At 46.4% G+C, this 19662-nt stretch overlaps 1 protein-coding gene across 7 annotated transcripts in view; it reads left to right on the forward strand.

Annotated features, from left to right (window-relative positions):
• pacsin3 (protein kinase C and casein kinase substrate in neurons 3) overlaps window positions 1-18499 on the forward strand; it is a 158676-nt gene extending 140177 nt beyond the window's left edge. For all 7 annotated transcript variants that reach the window (XM_087996838.1, XM_087996839.1, XM_087996836.1 and 4 more), the window contains one exon: window positions 17765-18499. In XM_087996838.1, the coding sequence (XP_087852964.1) occupies window positions 17765-17880 (116 nt within the window). In that variant the 3' untranslated portion in view covers window positions 17881-18499. The remainder of the gene's footprint in view (window positions 1-17764) is intronic.
• The last annotated feature ends 1163 nt before the right edge of the window (window positions 18500-19662 follow it).

Consider the following 19662-nt stretch of genomic DNA (forward strand, 5'->3'; position numbering starts at 1 on the left):
ATCTGCGTTTTGTATAATTGCAGCATGATATTGCGGTTCCGGAACTCAATCCCTCTACCAATAAAACCTAACACACCGTATGCCTTCTTAACAGCACTATCCACCTGGGTGGCAACTTTCAGGGATCTATGTACATGGACTCCAAGATCCCTCAGCACATCCACACTACCAAGAATCTTTCCATTGACCTAGTACTCTGCCTTCCTGTTATTCTTCCCAAAGTGCATCACCTCACATTTAGCTGCATTGAACTCCATTTGCCACCTCTCAGCCCAATTCTGCAGTTTATCTAAGTCCCCCTGCAACCTGTAACATTCATACAAACTGTCCACCCTCCACTGACTTTAGTGTCCTGTGCAAATTTACTAATCCATCCACCTATGCCTGCGTCTAAGTCATTTATAAAAATGACAAATAGCAGTGGTCCCAAAACAGATCCTTGTGGCACACCACTAGTAACCGGATTCCAGGCTGAATATTTTCCATCAACCACCACTTGCTGCCTTTTTTCAGAAAGGCAGTTTCTAATCCAAACTGCTACATCACCCTCAATCCCATGCCTCTGCATTTTCTCTAACAGCCTACCATGTGGAACTTTATCAAAGGCTTTACTGAAGTCCATGTATACCACGTCAACTGCCCTACCCTCATCTACATGCTTGGTCACCTTCTCAAAAAACTCAGAGGTTTGTGAGACACGTCCTGCTCTGGATGAAACAGTGTTGACTATCTGAAATCAAATTGTTTCTTGCCAGATGATCATAAATCTTATCTCTTATAATCCTTTCCAAAATCTTTCCTACAACAGAAGTAAGGCTCACTGGTCTATAATTACCTGGATAACCTCTACTGCCCTTCTTGAACAAGGGCACAACATTTGCAATCCTCCAGTCCTCGGGTACTAAACCCGTAGACAACAACGACTCAAATATCAAAGCCAGAGGCTCTGCTACCTCCTCCCTAACTTCCCAGAGAATCCTCGGATAAATCCCACCCGGCCCAGGGGACTTGTCTACTTTAACTCATAGAGATGTACAGCACGGAAACAGACCCTTCAGTCCAACCCGTCCATGCCGACCAGATATCCCATCTAAATCTAGTCCCACCTGTCAGCACCTGGCCCATATCCCTCCAAACCCTTCCTATTCATATACCCATCCAAATGCCTTTTAAATGTTGCAATTGTACCAGCCTCCACCACACCCTCTGGCAGCTCATTCCATACACGTACCACCCTCTGCGTGAAAAAGTTGCCCCTTAGGTCTCTTCTATATCTTTCCCTTCTCACCCTAAACCTATGCCCTCTAGTTCTGGACTCCCCGACCCCAGGGAAAAGACTTTGTCTATTTTTCATATCCATGCCCCTCATAATTTTGTAAACCTCTATAAGGTCATTCCTCAGCCTCAGACGCTCCAGGGAAAACAGCCCCAGCCTGTTCAGCCTCTCCCTGTAGCTCAGATCCTCCAACCCTGGCAACATCCTTGTAAATCTTTTCTGAACCCTTTCTAGTTACACAACATCTTTCCGATAGGAAGGAGACCAGAATTGCACGCAATATTACAACAAGTGGCCTGACCAATGTCCTGTACAGCCGCTACATGACCTCCCAACTCCTGTACTCAATACTCTGACCAATCAAGGAAAGCATACCAAATGCCTTCTTCACTATCCTATCTACCTGCAACTCCACTTTCAAGGAGCTATGAACCTGCACTCCAAGGTCTCTTTGTTCAGCAACACTCCCTAGGACCTTACCATTAAGTGTATAAGTCCTGCTAAGATTTGCTTTCCCAAAATGCAGCACCTCGCATTTATCTGAATTAAACTCCATCTGCCACTTCTCAGCCCATTGGCCCATCTGGTCCAGATCCTGTTGTAATCTGAGGTAACCCTCTTCGCTGTCCACTACACCTCCAATTTTGGTGTCATCTGCAAACTTACTAACTGTACCTCTTATGCTCACATCCAAATCATCTCCTCTACAATATTCTCCTTTACCTGAGTGAAAACAAATGAGAAATGTTCGTTTAGCACCTCTCCGATCTCCAAAGGGTCCACACTTAACTTGCCATTTCTGTCTTTGACTGGCCCTAATCCTACCCCAATTATCCCTTTATTTCTCACATACCTATAGAAAGCTTTAGGGTTCTCCTTTATTCTATTTGCCAAAGGCTGCTTGTGTCCTGTCTTTGCTCTTCTTAACTCTCTCTTTAAATCCATCCGAGGTGATCTATAACTCTCCATCGCCTCATCTGAACCATCTTGCCTCATCAACACAAAAGCCTCCTTCTTCTTCATAACAAGAGATGCAATTTCTGTAGTAAACCACGGTTTCCTTACCTTATCACTTCCTCCCTGCCTACCGAGCAAGGACACGTAATATCTGTTCCTTAAACCAACTCCACATTTCGATTGTCTGCATCTCCTGCATTTTACTACCCCATTCTATGCATCCTAATTCTTGCCTGATCGCATTATAATTGCCCTTGCCCCATCAATAACTCTTGATCTGTGGCATGTACCGATCCCTTTCCATTGCTAAACTAAACGTAACTGAATTATGGTCGCTGTCTCCAAAGTGCTCACCTACAACAAAATCAAACACCTAGTCTGGTTCATTACCAAGCACCAGACCCAGTGTGGCCTCCCCTCTTGTCGGCTCTTTGACATACTGTGTCATTGGACACAAACTGATCCATCCGACGTGCTAGAGTTATAGCATTTCCAGTCAATGTTGGAGAAGCTAAAGTCCCCAATAATGACCACCCTGTTCCTTTCACTCCTACCCAGAATAATTTTGCTAATTCTCTCTCCCACCTCCCTGGAACTCTGCAGAGGCCTGTAAGAAGCGTGATCTCTCCTCTCCTGTTTCTAACCTCAGCCCATACTACCTCAGTAGACGAGTCCTCATCAAAAGTTCTCTCAGCCACTGTTGTACTATCCTTGACTAACAAGGCCGCGCCTCGCCCTCTTTTACAGCCTTGCCTGTTTTTAATGAAGGATCTAAATCCTGGAACCTGCAACATCCATTCCTCACCCTGCTCTATCCATGTCTCCGAAGTGGCCACAACATCGAAGTCCCAGGCACCTCTCCATGCTGCAAGCTCACCCACCTTATTTTGGATACTTCTGACGTTGAAGAAAACACACTTCAAACCACTTCACAGTCTGTCAGCACATTCCTGTGACCCTGAAATCCTATCCCTGTCCTTCCTACTCTCATCCTCCTGTGCACTGCAGCTACACCTCCGGTTCCCATCTCCCTGCTGAGCTAGTTTAAACCCACCCGAATAAAGAATGCATTTGGGGTACTTTCCTTCACTGGGCGAGGTATTAAATACAAGGGCAGGAATGCGTTGCTGCTGAAATGATACAAGGCACTGCTCACACCAGAGCTGGAGTTGTGTGTCCAGGCCTGGTCACCAGGTTCCAAGGAGGAGATAATTGGTCTGAGGAGAATAGAGGAGATTTACAAGAACGTTGCCAGGGCTGGAAGTTGCAGCTCTGAGCAAAGATTGGAGCAGCTGGAGTTCTCCTTCGAACAGAGAAGGCTGAGGGCTGACTTCATCGAGATGTACGAAACAGTGAGGGGTTTGGACAGAGTGGGCAGGGGGACCGTATTTCCCCCAGAGGAGAGGTCACTGACCTGAGGGCACTGGTTTAAAGTGAGCTGTTAAAAAGGGGACACAGAGAAAAGCTTCTTCCCTCTGAGGACAGTGTGGGTCTGGAAGTCACTGTCTAGTTTGATGGTTTAGGGGAAATCTCCAACACTTTTAAAAAAGATCCTGGACCTGCGCGTGAGGCACTGTAGGCTGCAAGGCTGAACCAGGAGCTGAGGGAAGATTTAAATGTCTGATTGGATTCTTTCTGTGCTGTAATATTTCTGTGATTCCAGATTAATATATTGGCCTCCCTCATTTCTACTTGTGCTGTGAATGTCAGTGCTCTTGGCTAATCCTGCATGTAGCTCTCACTGCATGTGCCCGGTTAACAAGTGGATGACTCGTGTGTGCCTCTGTTTGTCTGTTAACTGGACAGGAACTGTGCAGAGGTACAGCTGTACCATTGTGTGAGTGTGCCAGGATGGGCCTGTGCCATGATGTGACCATCCTGGCATGTGACTGGACTGCAAGAACTTGGTTAGGGGAGCAGCAGGTTCTGGAGCACAAGCCTTCAGTAATATTGCCGGAATGTTGTCAGGGCCCATAGCCTTTGCAGTATCCAGTGCCTCCAACCATTTCTCGATATCATGTGGAGTGAATCGAATTGGCTGAAGACTGGTATCTCTGATGTCTGGAGGAGACCTGGATGGATCATCCACTCGACACTTCTGACTGTAGATTGCTGAAAATGCTTCAGCCTTTGCTTTTGCACTCTTCCATCATTTGAGGATGGGGATATTTCCAGAGCTGCCACCCCCAGTGACTTGTTTGGCTGTCCAGTACCACCCACTAATGGATGTGGCAGGACTGCAGAGCTTAGAGCTGATCAGTTCAGTTGTGGATCACATTGTTCCATCAAATACTTGCTGCTTATGCTGTTCAGCACACAAGTAGTCCTGTTTGATGGCTTCACCAGGTTGACACCACTCTCTTCACAATGCTTGGTGCTTTCTCCTGCATGCCCTGCATCACTCTCCATTGAACCAGGGTTGATTCCCTTGGCTTGATGGTAACGATTGTGTGCAGTATATGCCAGACCATGAAGCTGCAGGTTGTGATGGAGTACAATTCTACTGTTGATGGCCCAGAGCACAGACCCATCAGAGCTGGTATACAGGATCGGAAAGGGTGGCTCTGGCAAAGCACAGCAGCTCAGGCAGCATCCAAGGAGCAGGAGAGTCGGTGTTTCGGGCATAAGCCTTTCATCAGGAATGTGATAGGGGAAGGTGGCTGAGAGATAAATAGGGGGATGAGGGTGGGGCTGAGGGGGAAGAGAGGTGGGAAGGTGGATGCAGGGGGTGTAACTGTGATAGGTCGGTGGGTAAGTTGAGTGGATAAGTGGAAAGGAAGATAGACAAGTAGGACTGGTCAAGAGGGCAGTGCCGGGTTGGAGGGTTGATCTGGGAAGAGGTGGGGGGAGGGGAAGTTTGGAAACTAGTGAAGTCGATGTTGATGCCGTGTGGTTGAAGGGGCCTAAGTATACAGTCAGCAGGGAGCTGCTCTGGGAGACTTCAACATTGACTCTGGATCTCGTGAAGTCTTGTGGCTTCAGGTCAAACATGGTCAAGAGGATGTGTGGCAGGATAGACTGAGTGGGGAAAGGGGTGTTTAGGGATGTGGGATCTGAGTGGGTGTGTTGAGATGTGAGGGGTAGTGCAGAGGGGATGTGTGTGGTTGTGGGATGTGAACGGGTGGGGGAAATGGGGAAGGATTGTGTGGGGTATGATGGTGTGGGGGCTTATGGGGAGGTTGTGGAATGTCAGGGGACATGGGCAATGAGGGGATGTACGGGAGGTGGGGTGTGTGAGGAGGAGATGGGTGCGGACAGGGGGTTGTTCTCTCCAGTCTCTTATTCGGTTGTCTGTGCTGAGTATCAATCTGTGAGGAACAATTTTCCTTTCAGTTTGTCATCTGCAGTTTCTCTGAATCTGTGTCAAATGCCACAGCTTTATTTCTGTAACGTTTCTGATTTACCTTGCCCTTTTCTGTAATTGTGGAAATTTTCAGTTTAGCTGCTTATCCCTCAGGCAATAGGGATCTATATTGGCCCCTGAGCTACTTTCATTCAATGTTAATGAGGACATTGTATTATCCTCCAGTGTACTGATGATGCAGGGTTAGGTGGGAAAGTAACAAGAATATGTCATGTCAAGCCTACTCTGCCATTTTCGATCACTGCTGACCATCTCCTCAGTGCCAGTCTTCCACAGTATCCTCAGATTCTTTGATATCATTAGTAACTAGAAACTTATCAATCTGTGTCTTGAATTTACTCAATGACTGAGCTTCCACTGCCCTCTGGGTAGGAGGAATTCCAAAGATTCACTCATTCTCAAAGTGAAGAAATTTCTCCCCATCTCAGCCCCACGCTTTATTCTGAGACTGTGTCCCCTGGTTCTCGAATTACTGACCATGGAAAGTATCCTCTCTACATCCACTCTATTATGCCCTGTAATAATTTTGCTTTATAGCAGTGCAATCCTCTTATTCTGTGACCCTGTAATGAATACCGACCCAGATCTATTTCCTCCTTATGAAAAAGGACCAAAGCCGTACACAAGCCACCAGACAAAGGTAGTTCAACTGCAGCAAGGCAGCTTTCCCTCTGAGTTCAAGTCCCCTTGTGATGAAGGCCAACACACAGAAACATTCGACCCCTCAAGCCTGCTCCACCATTCATTATGATCATGGCTAACCATCAAGCTCCATACCCTAATCCTGCCCTCCCACCACGTCCTCGATTTCTTTAGACACAAGAGGTTAACCTTGCAGACTGAGATCAACAGACAATTCTTCACCCAGAGAGTGGTGAGCCAGTGGAATTCACTGTCACAGAAAATGGTTGAAGCCAAACATTGTGTTTTGTAGAAGGCGGTAGATGTAGCTCTTGTGGCTGAAGGGATCAAGGATGTGGTGGGAGGGCAGGGTTAGGTACTTGAGCTTGATGATCAACCATGATCATAAGGAATGGTGAAGCAAGTTCGAGGGGTTGAATCGCCTACTGTTCTGGACTGCCTCATCATTGGGAACATTCTTCCTGCGTTTAAGCTGCCTCTTCCTGTTAGAATTTTATATGTTTCTACGAGCTCCCCCTCATTCTTCCGAACAATCTTAACCGCCTCAACCTCTCCTAATACATCAGTCCTGCCAATTTGGTATATCCTTCACAGTATTCCCTCTATAGCAAGAACATCCTTCCTCAGGTAAGGAGACCAAAACCTTCCACAATATTCCCAGGTGTGGCCTCACCAAGGCCCTGTATAATTGCAGCAAGACAATCTTACCAACAAGTGAGGTCAAGCTAACTGGACTCTAGCTTCCAGCCTTCTTCCCTTTTTTAAATTGGGCTGTTACGTTAGCCATTTTCCAGTTTTGTGGGACCCTCCCTGATTCCGTTGATTCCTGAAAGATCACCACCAATGCCTCCACAATCTCCTCAACTGTCGTCTTCGGAACCCGAGAGTGTAGTCTGCACTGGCTGACTTATCCAACTTCAGACCTGCCAGCTCCCCCAGTATCTTCCCCATAGTGACGGCCACTACATTCACCTCTAACCCCCACCCCACCGCCCCCCCACCTCGAAGTGACCTAGAAGTGAAGGAGCCATTGGGAAGTAGTGACCATAACACAATAAGATTCAATCTGCAATTTGAGGGAGAGGGTACAATCGGAAGTGACAGTACTTCTGTTAAATAAAGGGAACTATGGAGCTATGAGGGAGGAGCTGGCCAAAGTTCAATGGTGCAATACCTTAGCAGGGATGACAGTGGAGGAACAATGGTGGATATTTCTGTGTATAATGCAGAAGATGCAGGATCATGGTGGGCAGCATGGTGGCACAGTGGTTAGCACTGCTGCCTCACAGCGCCTGAGACCCGGGTTCAATTCCTGCCTCAGGCGACTGACTGTGTGGAGTTTGCACGTTCTCCCTGTGTCTGCGTGGGTTTCCTCCGGGTGCTCCGGTTTTCTCTCACAGTCCAAAGATGTGCCGGTCAGGTGAATTGGCCATGCTAAATTGCCTGTAGTGTTAGGTAAGGGGTAAATGTAGGGGTATGGGTGGGTTGCGCTTCGGCGGGTCGGTGTGGACTTGTTGGGCCGAAGGGCCTGTTTCCACACTGTAATGTAATCTAATCTAATCAGTTCATTCCAAAAAGGAAGAAAGATCCTAGGAGGAGGCGGCCGTGGCTGACGAGGGAAGTTCAGAAACATATCAAGTAAAAGAGAAGCATAACATGGCAAAAATAAGTGGTAAAACGGAGGACTGGGAAGTTTTTAAAGAACAACAGAGGATTTCTAAGAAGGAAATACGCAGAGAAAAAATGAGGTATGAAGGTAAACTGGCCTAAAATATAACGGAGGATAATAAAAGCTTTTTTAGGTATGTGAAAGGCAAAAAAATGGTTAAGATTAAAATTAGATTAGATTAGATTAGATTAGATTACTTACAGTGTGGAAACAGGCCCTTCGGCCCAACAAGTCCACACCGCCCCACCGAAGCGCAACCCACCCATACCCCTATATTTACCCCTCACCTAACACTACGGGCAATTTAGCTTGGCCAATTCACCTGACCTGCACATCTTTGGACTGTGGGAGGAAACCGGAGCACCCGGAGGAAACCCACACAGACACGGGGAGAACGTGCAAACTCCACACAGTCAGTCGCCTGAGGCGGGAATTGAACCCGGGTCTCTGGCGCTGTGAGGCAGCAGTGCTAACCACTGTGCCACCGTGCCGCCCATATGTTGGGCCCTTGAAGACTGAAACAGGGGAATATATTACGGGGAACAAAGAAATGGCAGAAGAATTGAATTGGTATTTCAGATCTGTGTTCACTGGGGAAGACACAAGCAATCTCCATGAGGTAACAGTGACTGAAGGACCTGAACTTTAGGGAATTTATATTTGCCAGGAATTGGTGTTGGAGAGACTGTTAGGTCTGAAGGTTGATAAGTCCCCGGGGCCTGATGGTCCACATCCCAGGGTACTGAAGGAGGTGGCTCGAGAAATCGTGGATGCGTCAGTGATTATTTTTCAGAGTTCGATAGATTTGGGATCAGTTCCTGTGGATTGGAGGGTGGCTAATGTTGTACCACTTTTTAAGAAAGGTGGGAGAGAGAAAGCAGGAAATTATAGACTAGTTAGTCTGACTTCAGTGGTGGGAAAGATGCTGGAGTCTATTATAAAGGATGAAATTACGACACATCTGGATAGTAGTAACAGAGTCAGCATGGATTTATGAAGGGGAAATCATGCTTGACTAATCTTCTGGAATTTTTTGAGGATGTAACTCTGAAGATGGACGAGAGAGATCCAGTAGATGTAGTGTACCTAGACTTTCAGAAAGCTTTTGATAAAGTCCCACATAGGAGGTTAGTGAGCAAAATTAGGGTGTATGGTATTGGGGGCAAAGTACTAACTTGGATTGAAAGTTGGTTGGCCGACAGGGAACAATCACTAAAGAGTAGTGATAAATGGCTCCATTTCGGAATGGCAGGCAGTGACCAGTGGAGTACCGCAGGGATCAGTGCTGGGACCGCAGCTTTTTACAATATATGTTAATGATATAGAAGATGGTATTAGTAATAACATTAGCAAGTTTGCTGATGATACTAAGCTGGGTGGCAGGGTGAAATGTGAGGAGGATGTTAGGAGATTACAGGGTGACCTGGACAGGTAAGGTGAGTGGTCAGATGCATGGCAGATGCAGTTTAATGTGGATAAATGTATGGTTATCCACTTTGGTGGCAAGAACAGGAAGGCAGATTACGACCTAAATGGAATCAATTTGGGTAAAGGGGCAGTACAGAGAGATCTGGGTGTTCTTGTACACCAGTCAATGAAGGTAAGCATGCAGGTACAGCAGGTAGTGAAGAAGGCTAATAGCATGCTGGCCTTCATAGCAAGAGGGATTGAGTATAGAAGTAAAGAGGTTCTTCTGCAGCTGTACAGGGCCCTGGTGAGACCACACCTGGAGTACTGTGTGCAGTTCTGGTCTCCAAATTTGAGGAAAGACATTCTGGCTATTGAGGGAGTGCAGCGTAGGTTCACGAGATCAATTCCTGGAATGGCGGGACTACCTTACGCTGAAAGACTGGAGCTACTGGGCTTGTATACCCTTGAGTTTAGAAGACTGAGAGGGGATCTGATTGAGACATATAAGATTATTAAAGGATTGGACACTCTGGAGGCAGGAAACATGTTTCCACTGATGGGTGAGTGCCGAACCAGAGGACACAGCTTAAAAATACGGGGTAGACCATTTAGGACAGAGATGAGGAGAAACTTCTTCACCCAGAGAGTGGTGGCTGTGTGGAATGCTCTGCCCCAGAGGGCAGTGGAGGCCCAGTCTCTGGATTCATTTAAGAAAGAGTTGGATAGAGCTCTCAAGGATTGTGGAATCAAGGGTTATGGAGATAAGGCAGCAACAGGATACTGATTAAGGATGATCAGCCATGATCATATTGAATGGTGGTGCAGGCTCGAAGGGCAGAATGGCCCACTCCTGCACCTTTTGTCTATTGTCTATTTCCCTACACTTGGTCCAGAGCCTGTGCCCTGGCATTTTAAATGTCTGTCCAGATGTTTCTTAAATATTGCAAGAGTTCTTGCCTCTACCACCCTCTCAAGCAGTGCACTCCATATTTCTACCACCCTCTGGGTGAATTTATGTTTTCCTCTGATTTCATTTAAACCATTTACTCCTGACCTTAAGCTGAGTTTTTCTGGTCTTCGACACATCTGCCGTGGAGCAAAGATTCTCACAATCCACTCTGTCTGTGCATCTCGTAATTTTGCATCCCTCAATCAGATCACCCCTCAGCGTCCTGTGCTCCAGGGGAAACAAACCCAACCTATCCAGTCTCTGCTCGTAACTGAGACTTTCCATCCCAGGCAAGATCCTCGTGAAATTCCTCTGCACACTCTCTCGTGCAATCACATCTTCCTGATAATGTGGCGACCAGAACTGCACACAATATTCCATTTGTGGCCTAACCATTGTTTTATCAAGTTATAACAAGACTTCCGTGCTCCCATATTCTACACTACGACTAATGAAGCCAACCATCCTGTGTGCAGCCTTCATCGCCTTGTCCACCTTCAGAGTTTACGCTCCCTTTGTTCCTCAGTCCTCCCTACTCAGCCTATCATTGTCTGTGTAAATCCTTCCTTTATTAGACCTCCCAAAATGCATCACCGCACACTTATCAGGATTAAATTCTACCTGCCATTTACCAGCTGATCAACATCAGACTGTAGCCTGAAACCATCCTCCACACTTCCATCAACACCACCAATTTTCATGTCATCTGTAAACTTGCTAATTATACTTTCTACATTCACATCCACGTAACAAACAGCAAGAGTCCCAGCTCCGAACCCTGTCGTTGGAGAGTGCAACCCTCTACCATCATCTTTTTGCCTTCTATTTTGAAAATGTGAGGACTGCAGATGCTGGAGATCCGCATCCGAGGACCAGGAGAATCGACATTTCAGGCATAAGCCCTTCATTAGGAATGAGGCTTATCGGCCAGAGGTGCTGAGAGATAAATGGGAGGGTGGTGGGGCTCGGGCGAAGGTAGCTGGGAATGTGATAGGTACACGAAGGTGGGGGGGTGGAAGGTGATAGGTCAGAGATGAAGGTGGAGCAGATAGTGGGAAGGAAGATGGACAGCTCAAGAGGGCGGTGTTGAGTTGGAGGCTTGGGACTGGGATAAGGTAGGGGGAGGGGAAGTGAGGAAACTGGTAAAATCCACATTGATCCCGTGTGGTTGCAGGGTCCCAAGACGGAAGATGAGGATTTCTTCCTCCAGGTGTCGGGTGGTTAGTGTTTGGTGATGCTGGATTAGTGGTGCTGGAAGAGCACAGCAGTTCAGGCAGCATCCAAGGAGCTTTGAAATCGACGTTTCGGGCAAAAGCCCATTTATTCCTGATGAAGGGCTTTTGCCCGAAACGTCGATTTCGAAGCTCCTCGGATGCTGCCTGAACTGCTGTGCTCTTCCAGCACCACTGATCCAGAATCTGGTTTCCAGCATCTGCAGTCATTGTTTTTACCTAGGGTTTGGTGGTGGAGGAGGCCCAGGACCTGCATGTCCCTGACGGAGTGGGAGGGGGAGTTGAAGTGTTCAGCCCCGGGGCGGTGGGGTTGGGTTGGTGCTGGTGTCCCAGAGATGTTCTATGAAATGATCTGCAAGTTGGCGCCCTGTCTCCCTGATGTGAAGGAGATCACATCGGGTGGAACGGATACATTTGTGGAGGTACGGGTGAATTTCTATCACATGTGGGAGGATCCTTTGGGACCTTGGTCGGAGGTGAGGGGGAGGTGTGCTGCAGGTTTTTCAATTCCTGCGGTGGTAGAGGAAGGTGCCGGGAGTGGGGTGTGGGCTGGTGGGAGGGTGTTGATTCTCTTGCTCCTCGGCTGCTGCCTGACCTCCTATTTGGAAGCCAATTTTGAATCACGTTTACCTTGGATACAATGGGCTATTACCTTTTGGAGCAGCATTCCATCTGAGACCTTGTCAAAGCCCTTACTGAAGTTCATATAAACCACATCAACTGTACTACCCTCATCAATATATTTAGTCACCTTTACAAAAAAAGCTCAAACAAATTAGTAAGACAAAATTTCCCTCCAACCAATCATGCTGACTATCCCTGCTCAATTCCTGCCTTTCCAAGTGTTGATTAATCCTGTCCTCAAAATGTTTACCAATAATTTATCTATCGCTGACGTCAGACTAACTGTAATTCCTGACCTATCACTGCTGTCCCTCTTGAACAAAGGAACCACATTAACTGTCCTCCAGTCATCTGGCACTTCACCTGTGGCCAGCAAAGTATTCGCCAGGGTCTTAGCAATCTCCTCCCTTGCTTCCTATAACAGCTTCTTGTACGTCTCATTGCGGCCTGGTATTTTATGCAACGTTATGGATCTGACAGTTACTCCTTATTAGTCTTAATATTTTCCAGAACTTCACTATCCTAACTGAAATCCCAGGCTATAATGTGTTTCTTCTCTGTGAATGCAGATGAGAAATATTAATCTGAGATCTCTCCCACATCCTCTGCTCCACGCACATGTTGCCCCTTTGGTCTCCAGTAGTTCCAACACTTTCACTGGTAATCCTCTCACTCTTACAGTCATGGACTTAGGTCAGAAGTCCATGACACCACATTATAGTCCAAAAGGTTTATTTGAAATCACAAGCTGATCATGACTGATTTGGTGACCCATGATCAACTGGGTCTGGGTGGGTTACTCTTCGGAGGGTTGGTGTGGACTTGTTGGGCCAAATGGCTTGTTTCCATACTGTAGGGATTCTATGAAGAAAAAAAACTTTGGAGTGCTGTTCCTTCTTCAGGTGACTTCATCCGACAAAAGAGCAGCGCTCCGAAAGCTTGTGATTTCAAATAAACCTGGATTATAACCTGGTGTTGTATGACTTCTGACCTTGTCCATCCCCAGTCCAAAACCATCACCTCCACATAAAGTCATAAAGTTATACAGCATGGAAGCAGGCTCTTGGCCGAACTTGTCCAGCCTAACCAGGCTTCCTAACCTCAATTAGTCCCATTTGCCTGTGTTTGGCTGAAAAACCTCTAAACCTTTCCTATTCATGTACCTGTCTAAATGCTGTAATTGCACCACCCCCATGACTTCCTCGGGCAGCTCATTCCATACATGCACCACCATCTGTGTGAAAAAGTTGACCCTTTTATATCTTTCCCTCTCCCGTTAAACCTCTGCCCTTCAGTTTTGCACTGTTCTACGCTGGGGAAAAGCTATTCACCTTATCTATACCCCTCACAGATAAACCTCGATAAGGTCACCCTTCAACCTCCAGGGAAAAAATTCCCAGCCTCACTTTACAACTCAAGCCTTCTAGTCTCTGTAACATCCTTGTAAGTGTTTTTTGCGCCCTTTCCAATTAAGTAACATCCTTCCTATAGCAGGGTGACCAGAAATGAATGCAGTACTCCAAATGTGGCCTTATCAATGTCTTGTACGGCTGCAACACAATGTCCCAACTTCTGTATTCAATCACCTTCCCCTTGCCACCGCAGGAACTGTAAAACCTGCGCCCGCACCTCCTCCCTCACCTCGATCCAAGGCCCTAAAGGAGCCTTCCACATCCATCAAAGTTTTACCTGCATATCCACTAATATCATTTATTGTATCCGTTGCTCCCGATGCGGTCTCCTCTACATTGGGGAGACTGGGTGCCTCCTAGCAGAGCGCTTTAGGGAACATCTCTGGGCCACCCGCACCAATCAACCACACCGCCCCATGGCCCAACATTTCAACTCCCCCTGCAACTCTGCCGAGGACATGGAGGTCCTGGGCCTCCTTCACCGCCGCTCCCTCACCACCAGACGCCTGGAGGAAGAACGCCTCATCTTCCACCTCGGAACACTTCAACCGCAGGGCATCAATGTGGACTTCAACAGTTTCCTCATTTCCCCTTCCCCCACCTCATCCTAGTTTCAAACTTCCAGCTCAGCACTGTCCCCATGACTTGTCCTACCTGCCTATGTTCTTTTCCACCTATCCACTCCACCCTCCTCCCTGACCTATCACCTTCATCCCCTCCCCCACTCACCTATTGTACTCTATGCTACTTTCTCCCCACCCCCACCCTCCTCTAGCTTATCTCTCCACTCTTCAGGCTCTCTGCCTTTATTCCTGATGAAGGGCTTTTGCCCGAAACATCGATTTTGCTGCTCCTCGGATGCTGCCTGAACTGCTGTGCTCTTCCAGCACCACGAATCCAAAATCCTGTATTCAATACCTTGTCTACCTGTGATGCTATTTTAAAGGAATTGTGTACCTGCACCCCTGGGACTATGGTTCTGTCTCTCTGACAATGCTCCCCAGGACTTTAACCATTGACCATTCCCTGATTTGTCTTGCCAAAATGCAACATCTCACGTTTATCTAAATTAAACTCTTGTCTGCCATTGCTCAGCCTAGCGTTCCTCAATCTTCCTGGTCACCTCTTCAAAAAACTCAGTCAAATTTGTGAGACAATTTCCCATGCAGAAAGCTTAATCTATTCTTAATCTGTCTTTGTCTTTCCAAGTGCACGTAGATCCTGTCTCTCAGAATTCCCTCCAACAACTTATCCACCACTGACGTTAGGCTCACTGGTTAGTAGTAGGTTTGAGAGTGTGGTGCTTGAAAAGCCGAGGAGCAGGAGAATTGACATTTCGGGCAAAATCCCTTCATCAGGGATGAGGCTGAGAGCCAAGGGGATGGTGAGGAATGAGCGGGGGATGGGGTTGGGGGCAAGGTAGCTGAGAGTGTGATAGGTAGATGGAGATGGGGGTAAAGGTGATAGGTCAGAGAGGAGGGTGGAACGGATAGGTGAGAAGGAAGATTGACAGGTGGGACAGATCACGAGGGCGGTGCCAGGTTGGAAGATTGTAACTGGGATGAGGTAGGAGGAGGGGAAATGAGGAAACAGGCGAATATTGATGTTATGGGATTGGAGAGTCCCGAGGCAGAAGATGAGATGTTCTTTCTCCAGGCGTCGGGTGGTAAGGACTTGGTGATGGAGGAGGCCCAGGACATGCATGTCCTCAATGGAGTGGGAGGGAGAGTTGAAGTGTTCAGCCACGGGGCAGTGGGTTTAGTTGGTATGGGTGTCCTGGACCTTGACTTTTCCTTGCAGCCATCCTTTGCCATCTATTTGGAGGCACAACATTAGCCACCCTCCAATCTTTGGGCACTTCACTCATGGCTGTCGATGATACCAATGTCTCAGTTAGGGGCCCTGCAATTTCCTCCCTAACTTTCCACAATGTCCTGGGATGTGCTTGGATCAGGTCCTGAGGATTTATCTGCCTTTATGCATTTAAGACCTCCAGCACCTCTCCTTCTCCAATACGGATTGTTTTCAAGCTATCACTATTTGTTTCCCAGAGTTTCTTATCTTCCATGTCTTTCTCCACACTAAATACTGAAGAGAAATATTCATTTAGGATCTCACCCAATTCCTGTGGCTCCACACGTAGATGAGCTCGTTGATCTTTAAGAGGCCCTATTCTCTCCCTAGTTGCTCTTTTGACCTTAATATACTTGTAGAATCTCTTTGGATTCTCCTAGTCCCAAATTGTCCCCGTTTTGCACTCCTGACCTCCTCCTCCTACATCCCCTATACTCAAGGCCTTGATCCCAGCTGCCAAACCTGAAATATGCCTCCTTTTTCTTGACCAGAGCCTCAGTATTTCTTTTCAACCATTGTTCCCTACTCCTGCCAGCTTTGTCCTTCTCGCTGAAAGGAACACGCTGTTCCTGAACTCTTGTTATCTCACTTTTGAAATCTCCCCACTTGCCAGATGTCCCGTTACCTGCGAGTAACCTCTCCCTTTGTTTTTGAATGTTCCTGTCTGATACCATCAAAATTGGCCTTGCCCAATTTAGAATTCTAACTTGTGGACCAGACCTATCCCTTTCCATTACTATTTTAAAACTAATAGAATTATGGTTACTGGCCCTAAAACGCTCTTCCACAGACACTTCAACCACTTGCCCTGCCTGGTGTCTCAACTGGAGGTTGGGTTTTTGCCCCTTCTCTACTTGGACCATTTATATACTGATAGAAAATGTTTTCCTGAATTCACTTAACAAATTGCTCCCCATCCAAACCCTTAACACTTTGGCAATTCCAGTCTATGTTTGTAAGGTTAAAATCTCATACTATTACAGCAGTTCTTACAGCTATCTGTGATTTCCCGATTTTGTTCCTCAATTTCCTGCTCACTACTGGGGGGCCGAGAGTATAATCCCATCAATGTGATCAAGCCCTTCTTATTTCTCAGTTCCACCATATAGTCTCACAGGACGATCTCTTAGGAATACCCTTTCTCAGTACTGCGTTGATGTTTCCCCTAATCTAAAAAACCACAAACCCTCCTCTCTTGCCTCCTGTCTATCCTTCTTATAGCATCTGTACTCCAGATTATTGAAATGCCACACCTGTCTTTCCATCAGCTGTGTTTCTGTATTTGTGACAATGTCTCAGTCACATTTTCCATCCATCTGTGAGTTCATCTGCCATACCTTGTCAGGCCTCTTGCACTGAAATAAATGTAGTTTAATTCATTAGTCTTCCCTCGTTCCCTACTGTGCCCTTGCCTGTCTGGTCTATTTAACTTACTATCTTTAACTTCTGCCTGACATTTTCTTTATATCTCACTACTGTTTAGGATCCCACCATATTTTGTATCCGACTCACCATGGATCCCATCTTCTGGACCAACCTATCATGAGAGAGACCAGATGCTTTAGTCAAGTCCATGTAAACATCCTTTCATCTCTGTCACTTGTTTTTAAAAAAACAACTCAATCAAGTTTATGAGATGAAACCTCCCCTGTAGGAAGCCATACTGACTATCCCCAACAATCACATTGTTTTCCAAATGCAGGTGAATCCTTTCCTTGAGAGTCTTCTACAATAATTTCCCTGCAGCTGAAGTAAGGCTCACCAGCCTGTAATTTGCTGGATTATGGATTATCCCTGCTGCCTATTCTCTAGTCCTCTGGGACCTTGCTTGTGGCTGAAGAGGATACAAAGATCTCTGTCAAGGCCTCAGCAATATCCTCCCTTGCCTCCCTCCGTATTGTAGGCTAGATTCCAAAAGGCCCTGAGGATTCATCGACCTTAATGTTTTTTCAATACAGCCAAGACTACCACCTCTTAACATCAACATGACCCTTTCTAAACTTACTAGCATTCATGTATTTCTCCTTGGTGAATACTGTTGCTAAATACTCATTAAGGCACTCCTAAGGTTCCATGAATAAAGTCCCTCCTTTGCCCTTGAATGGACCTATCTTTCCCTAATTACTCTGTTGCTCCTAATATACCTAAGAATTCTCCTTAATCTTGCCTACTTGCCCAAGATACTTTGGTAAGACATCTTGTTAAGCAAAAGGATGAAAGATTATCGGGGATAGGCGGCAATGTGGAGCAAACAGGGCAGCCATGATCTTATTGGATGAGGGAGCAAGCTTGAAGGGCCGAGTGGCCTCATCCTAGGTTGTTCCTCGTCAGCGAAGGTTGTTTTCAATCTCTGTTCTTGTCAACTTTCCCAACAGGTGAAGAGTTAATGAAGATTGGTGAAGAGGATGAGCAGGGCTGGTGTAAGGGTCAACTGGATAATGGACAATTAGGACTCTATCCTGCCAACTACGCAGTCCTCGTGAGCTCCTGACAAACTCTTCACAAGACCACCAGCACTGTGCGGCTCTCAACCCTCGCCTTCTTGCCATTTGCTGCTGCTTTCTCTGTTTAATGCTTTTTCCCCTGCCATAGCCTATTTTCTCCTCTGAATGAAGGATTAGACGGATATGCTACAATAAGAACCTGGGTTTATTAATCACGGGGCTGGCTCATTCGACTTGTATTGTCCTTTGTTCTGTTTTGGTCTTGGCTGACCAGTTGCCTGAGTTAGAGAATAGAAGCTTCTGGAATGGAACTGAGCAGTATTTATCCTCAATGGGTAGTTCAGATTGCACACTCTTCAACTTGTGACTGTGTTTGAGTCTCTGAATAGGTGAAGGAACCTGAAATGGATCTGCTGTCGAGCATCTCAATATCTGAAGGAGTTGCAGGATCTGAGATCTCCATTGACAAGACTGTGTTTTGTCAGTTGCTGGGGATTCAAACACAGTCACGGGACAGGAGATGTTTGGAGATAGATGCAATGAGTATTTTTTGCCAAATGGAAAGCAGGAGACTTTTCAAGCCTGATGTAGGAAGCGGTTGCATTTTAATTAATCTCCAATGTGTCTGGCAGGAGTTGGTGTGAAATAAACAGGTATTGCAGATTGTACATTGACTTGGTTTAATTCATTCTGAGGCCCACAGGTTCTCTCAGTTTTTACTTTCACAGGAGCTTAACCGAGACCATGGATCCAATGGCACTATCAACAACTGAATTTATACATTGAACTCCATGTTGTAACTGTCATCGCGTTTTACAGCAGGGAAAGAGACCTTTCAGTCCAACTCATCCATCCCACCAGATAGCCTAAATTTATCTCGTCCCATTTGCCAGCATTTATCCCATATCCCTCCAAACCCGTCCTATTCATATACCCATCCAGATGCCTTTTAAATGTTGCAATTGTACCAGCCCCCACCACTTCCTCTGGCAGCTCATTCCAAACTGCACCACCCTCTGTGTGAAAATGTTGCCCATTAGGTCTCTTTTATAACTTTCCCCTCTCCCATTAAACCAATGCCCTCTAGTTTTAGACTCCCCTACCTTAGGGAAAAGATCTTGCCTTATCTATGCTCCTCATGTATAAACCTCTGTAAGGTCTCTCCTCAGCCTCCAGGGAAGAAATCCCAGCCTCTCTTTATAGCTCAAACCTTCCAGCCTCAATAACATGGTTGTAAATAGTCCTTATCACCTTTCCAGTTTAATAACATCCTTCCTATGGCAAGGCAACCAAAATTGTATGCAGTACTCTAAATATGGCCTTATTAAAGTGTTATACAGCTGTAACATGATGTCCCAACTCACATATTCAATGCGTTGTCTACCTGTGATACCACTTTCAATGAATTATGTACCTGCACCCCTAGGCCTGTGATTCTATGATTCAGTCTCTTTGTTTGACAATGCTCCCTAGGGCCATGTCATTAAGTATGTAAGTCCTACCCTGGTTTGTCTTAGCAAATGCAACATCTCGCATTTATCTGAATTAAACTGCATCTGCCCCTCCCTGACCTATCTGATCAAGGTGCCATTGTATTCTGAGATAACCATCTTCACTGTCCACTACACCACCAATTTTGGTGTCATCTGCAAACTTACTAACCATTCCTGCTATATTCTCATCTAAATCATTGATATAAATGACAAAAAGCATGGACCCAGCACTGACCCTAACAGCACGCCACTGGTCACAGGCCTACAATCTAAAAACCAACCATCCTGTACCACCCTCTGTCTCCTCCCTTCAAGCAAATTTTGTATCCAAACAGT

This window comes from Chiloscyllium plagiosum, unplaced genomic scaffold (assembly GCF_037043375.1).
Source record: "Chiloscyllium plagiosum isolate Xiang-an unplaced genomic scaffold, Cpla_swu_hap1 HiC_scaffold_18, whole genome shotgun sequence".
NCBI lineage: Eukaryota > Metazoa > Chordata > Chondrichthyes > Orectolobiformes > Hemiscylliidae > Chiloscyllium > Chiloscyllium plagiosum.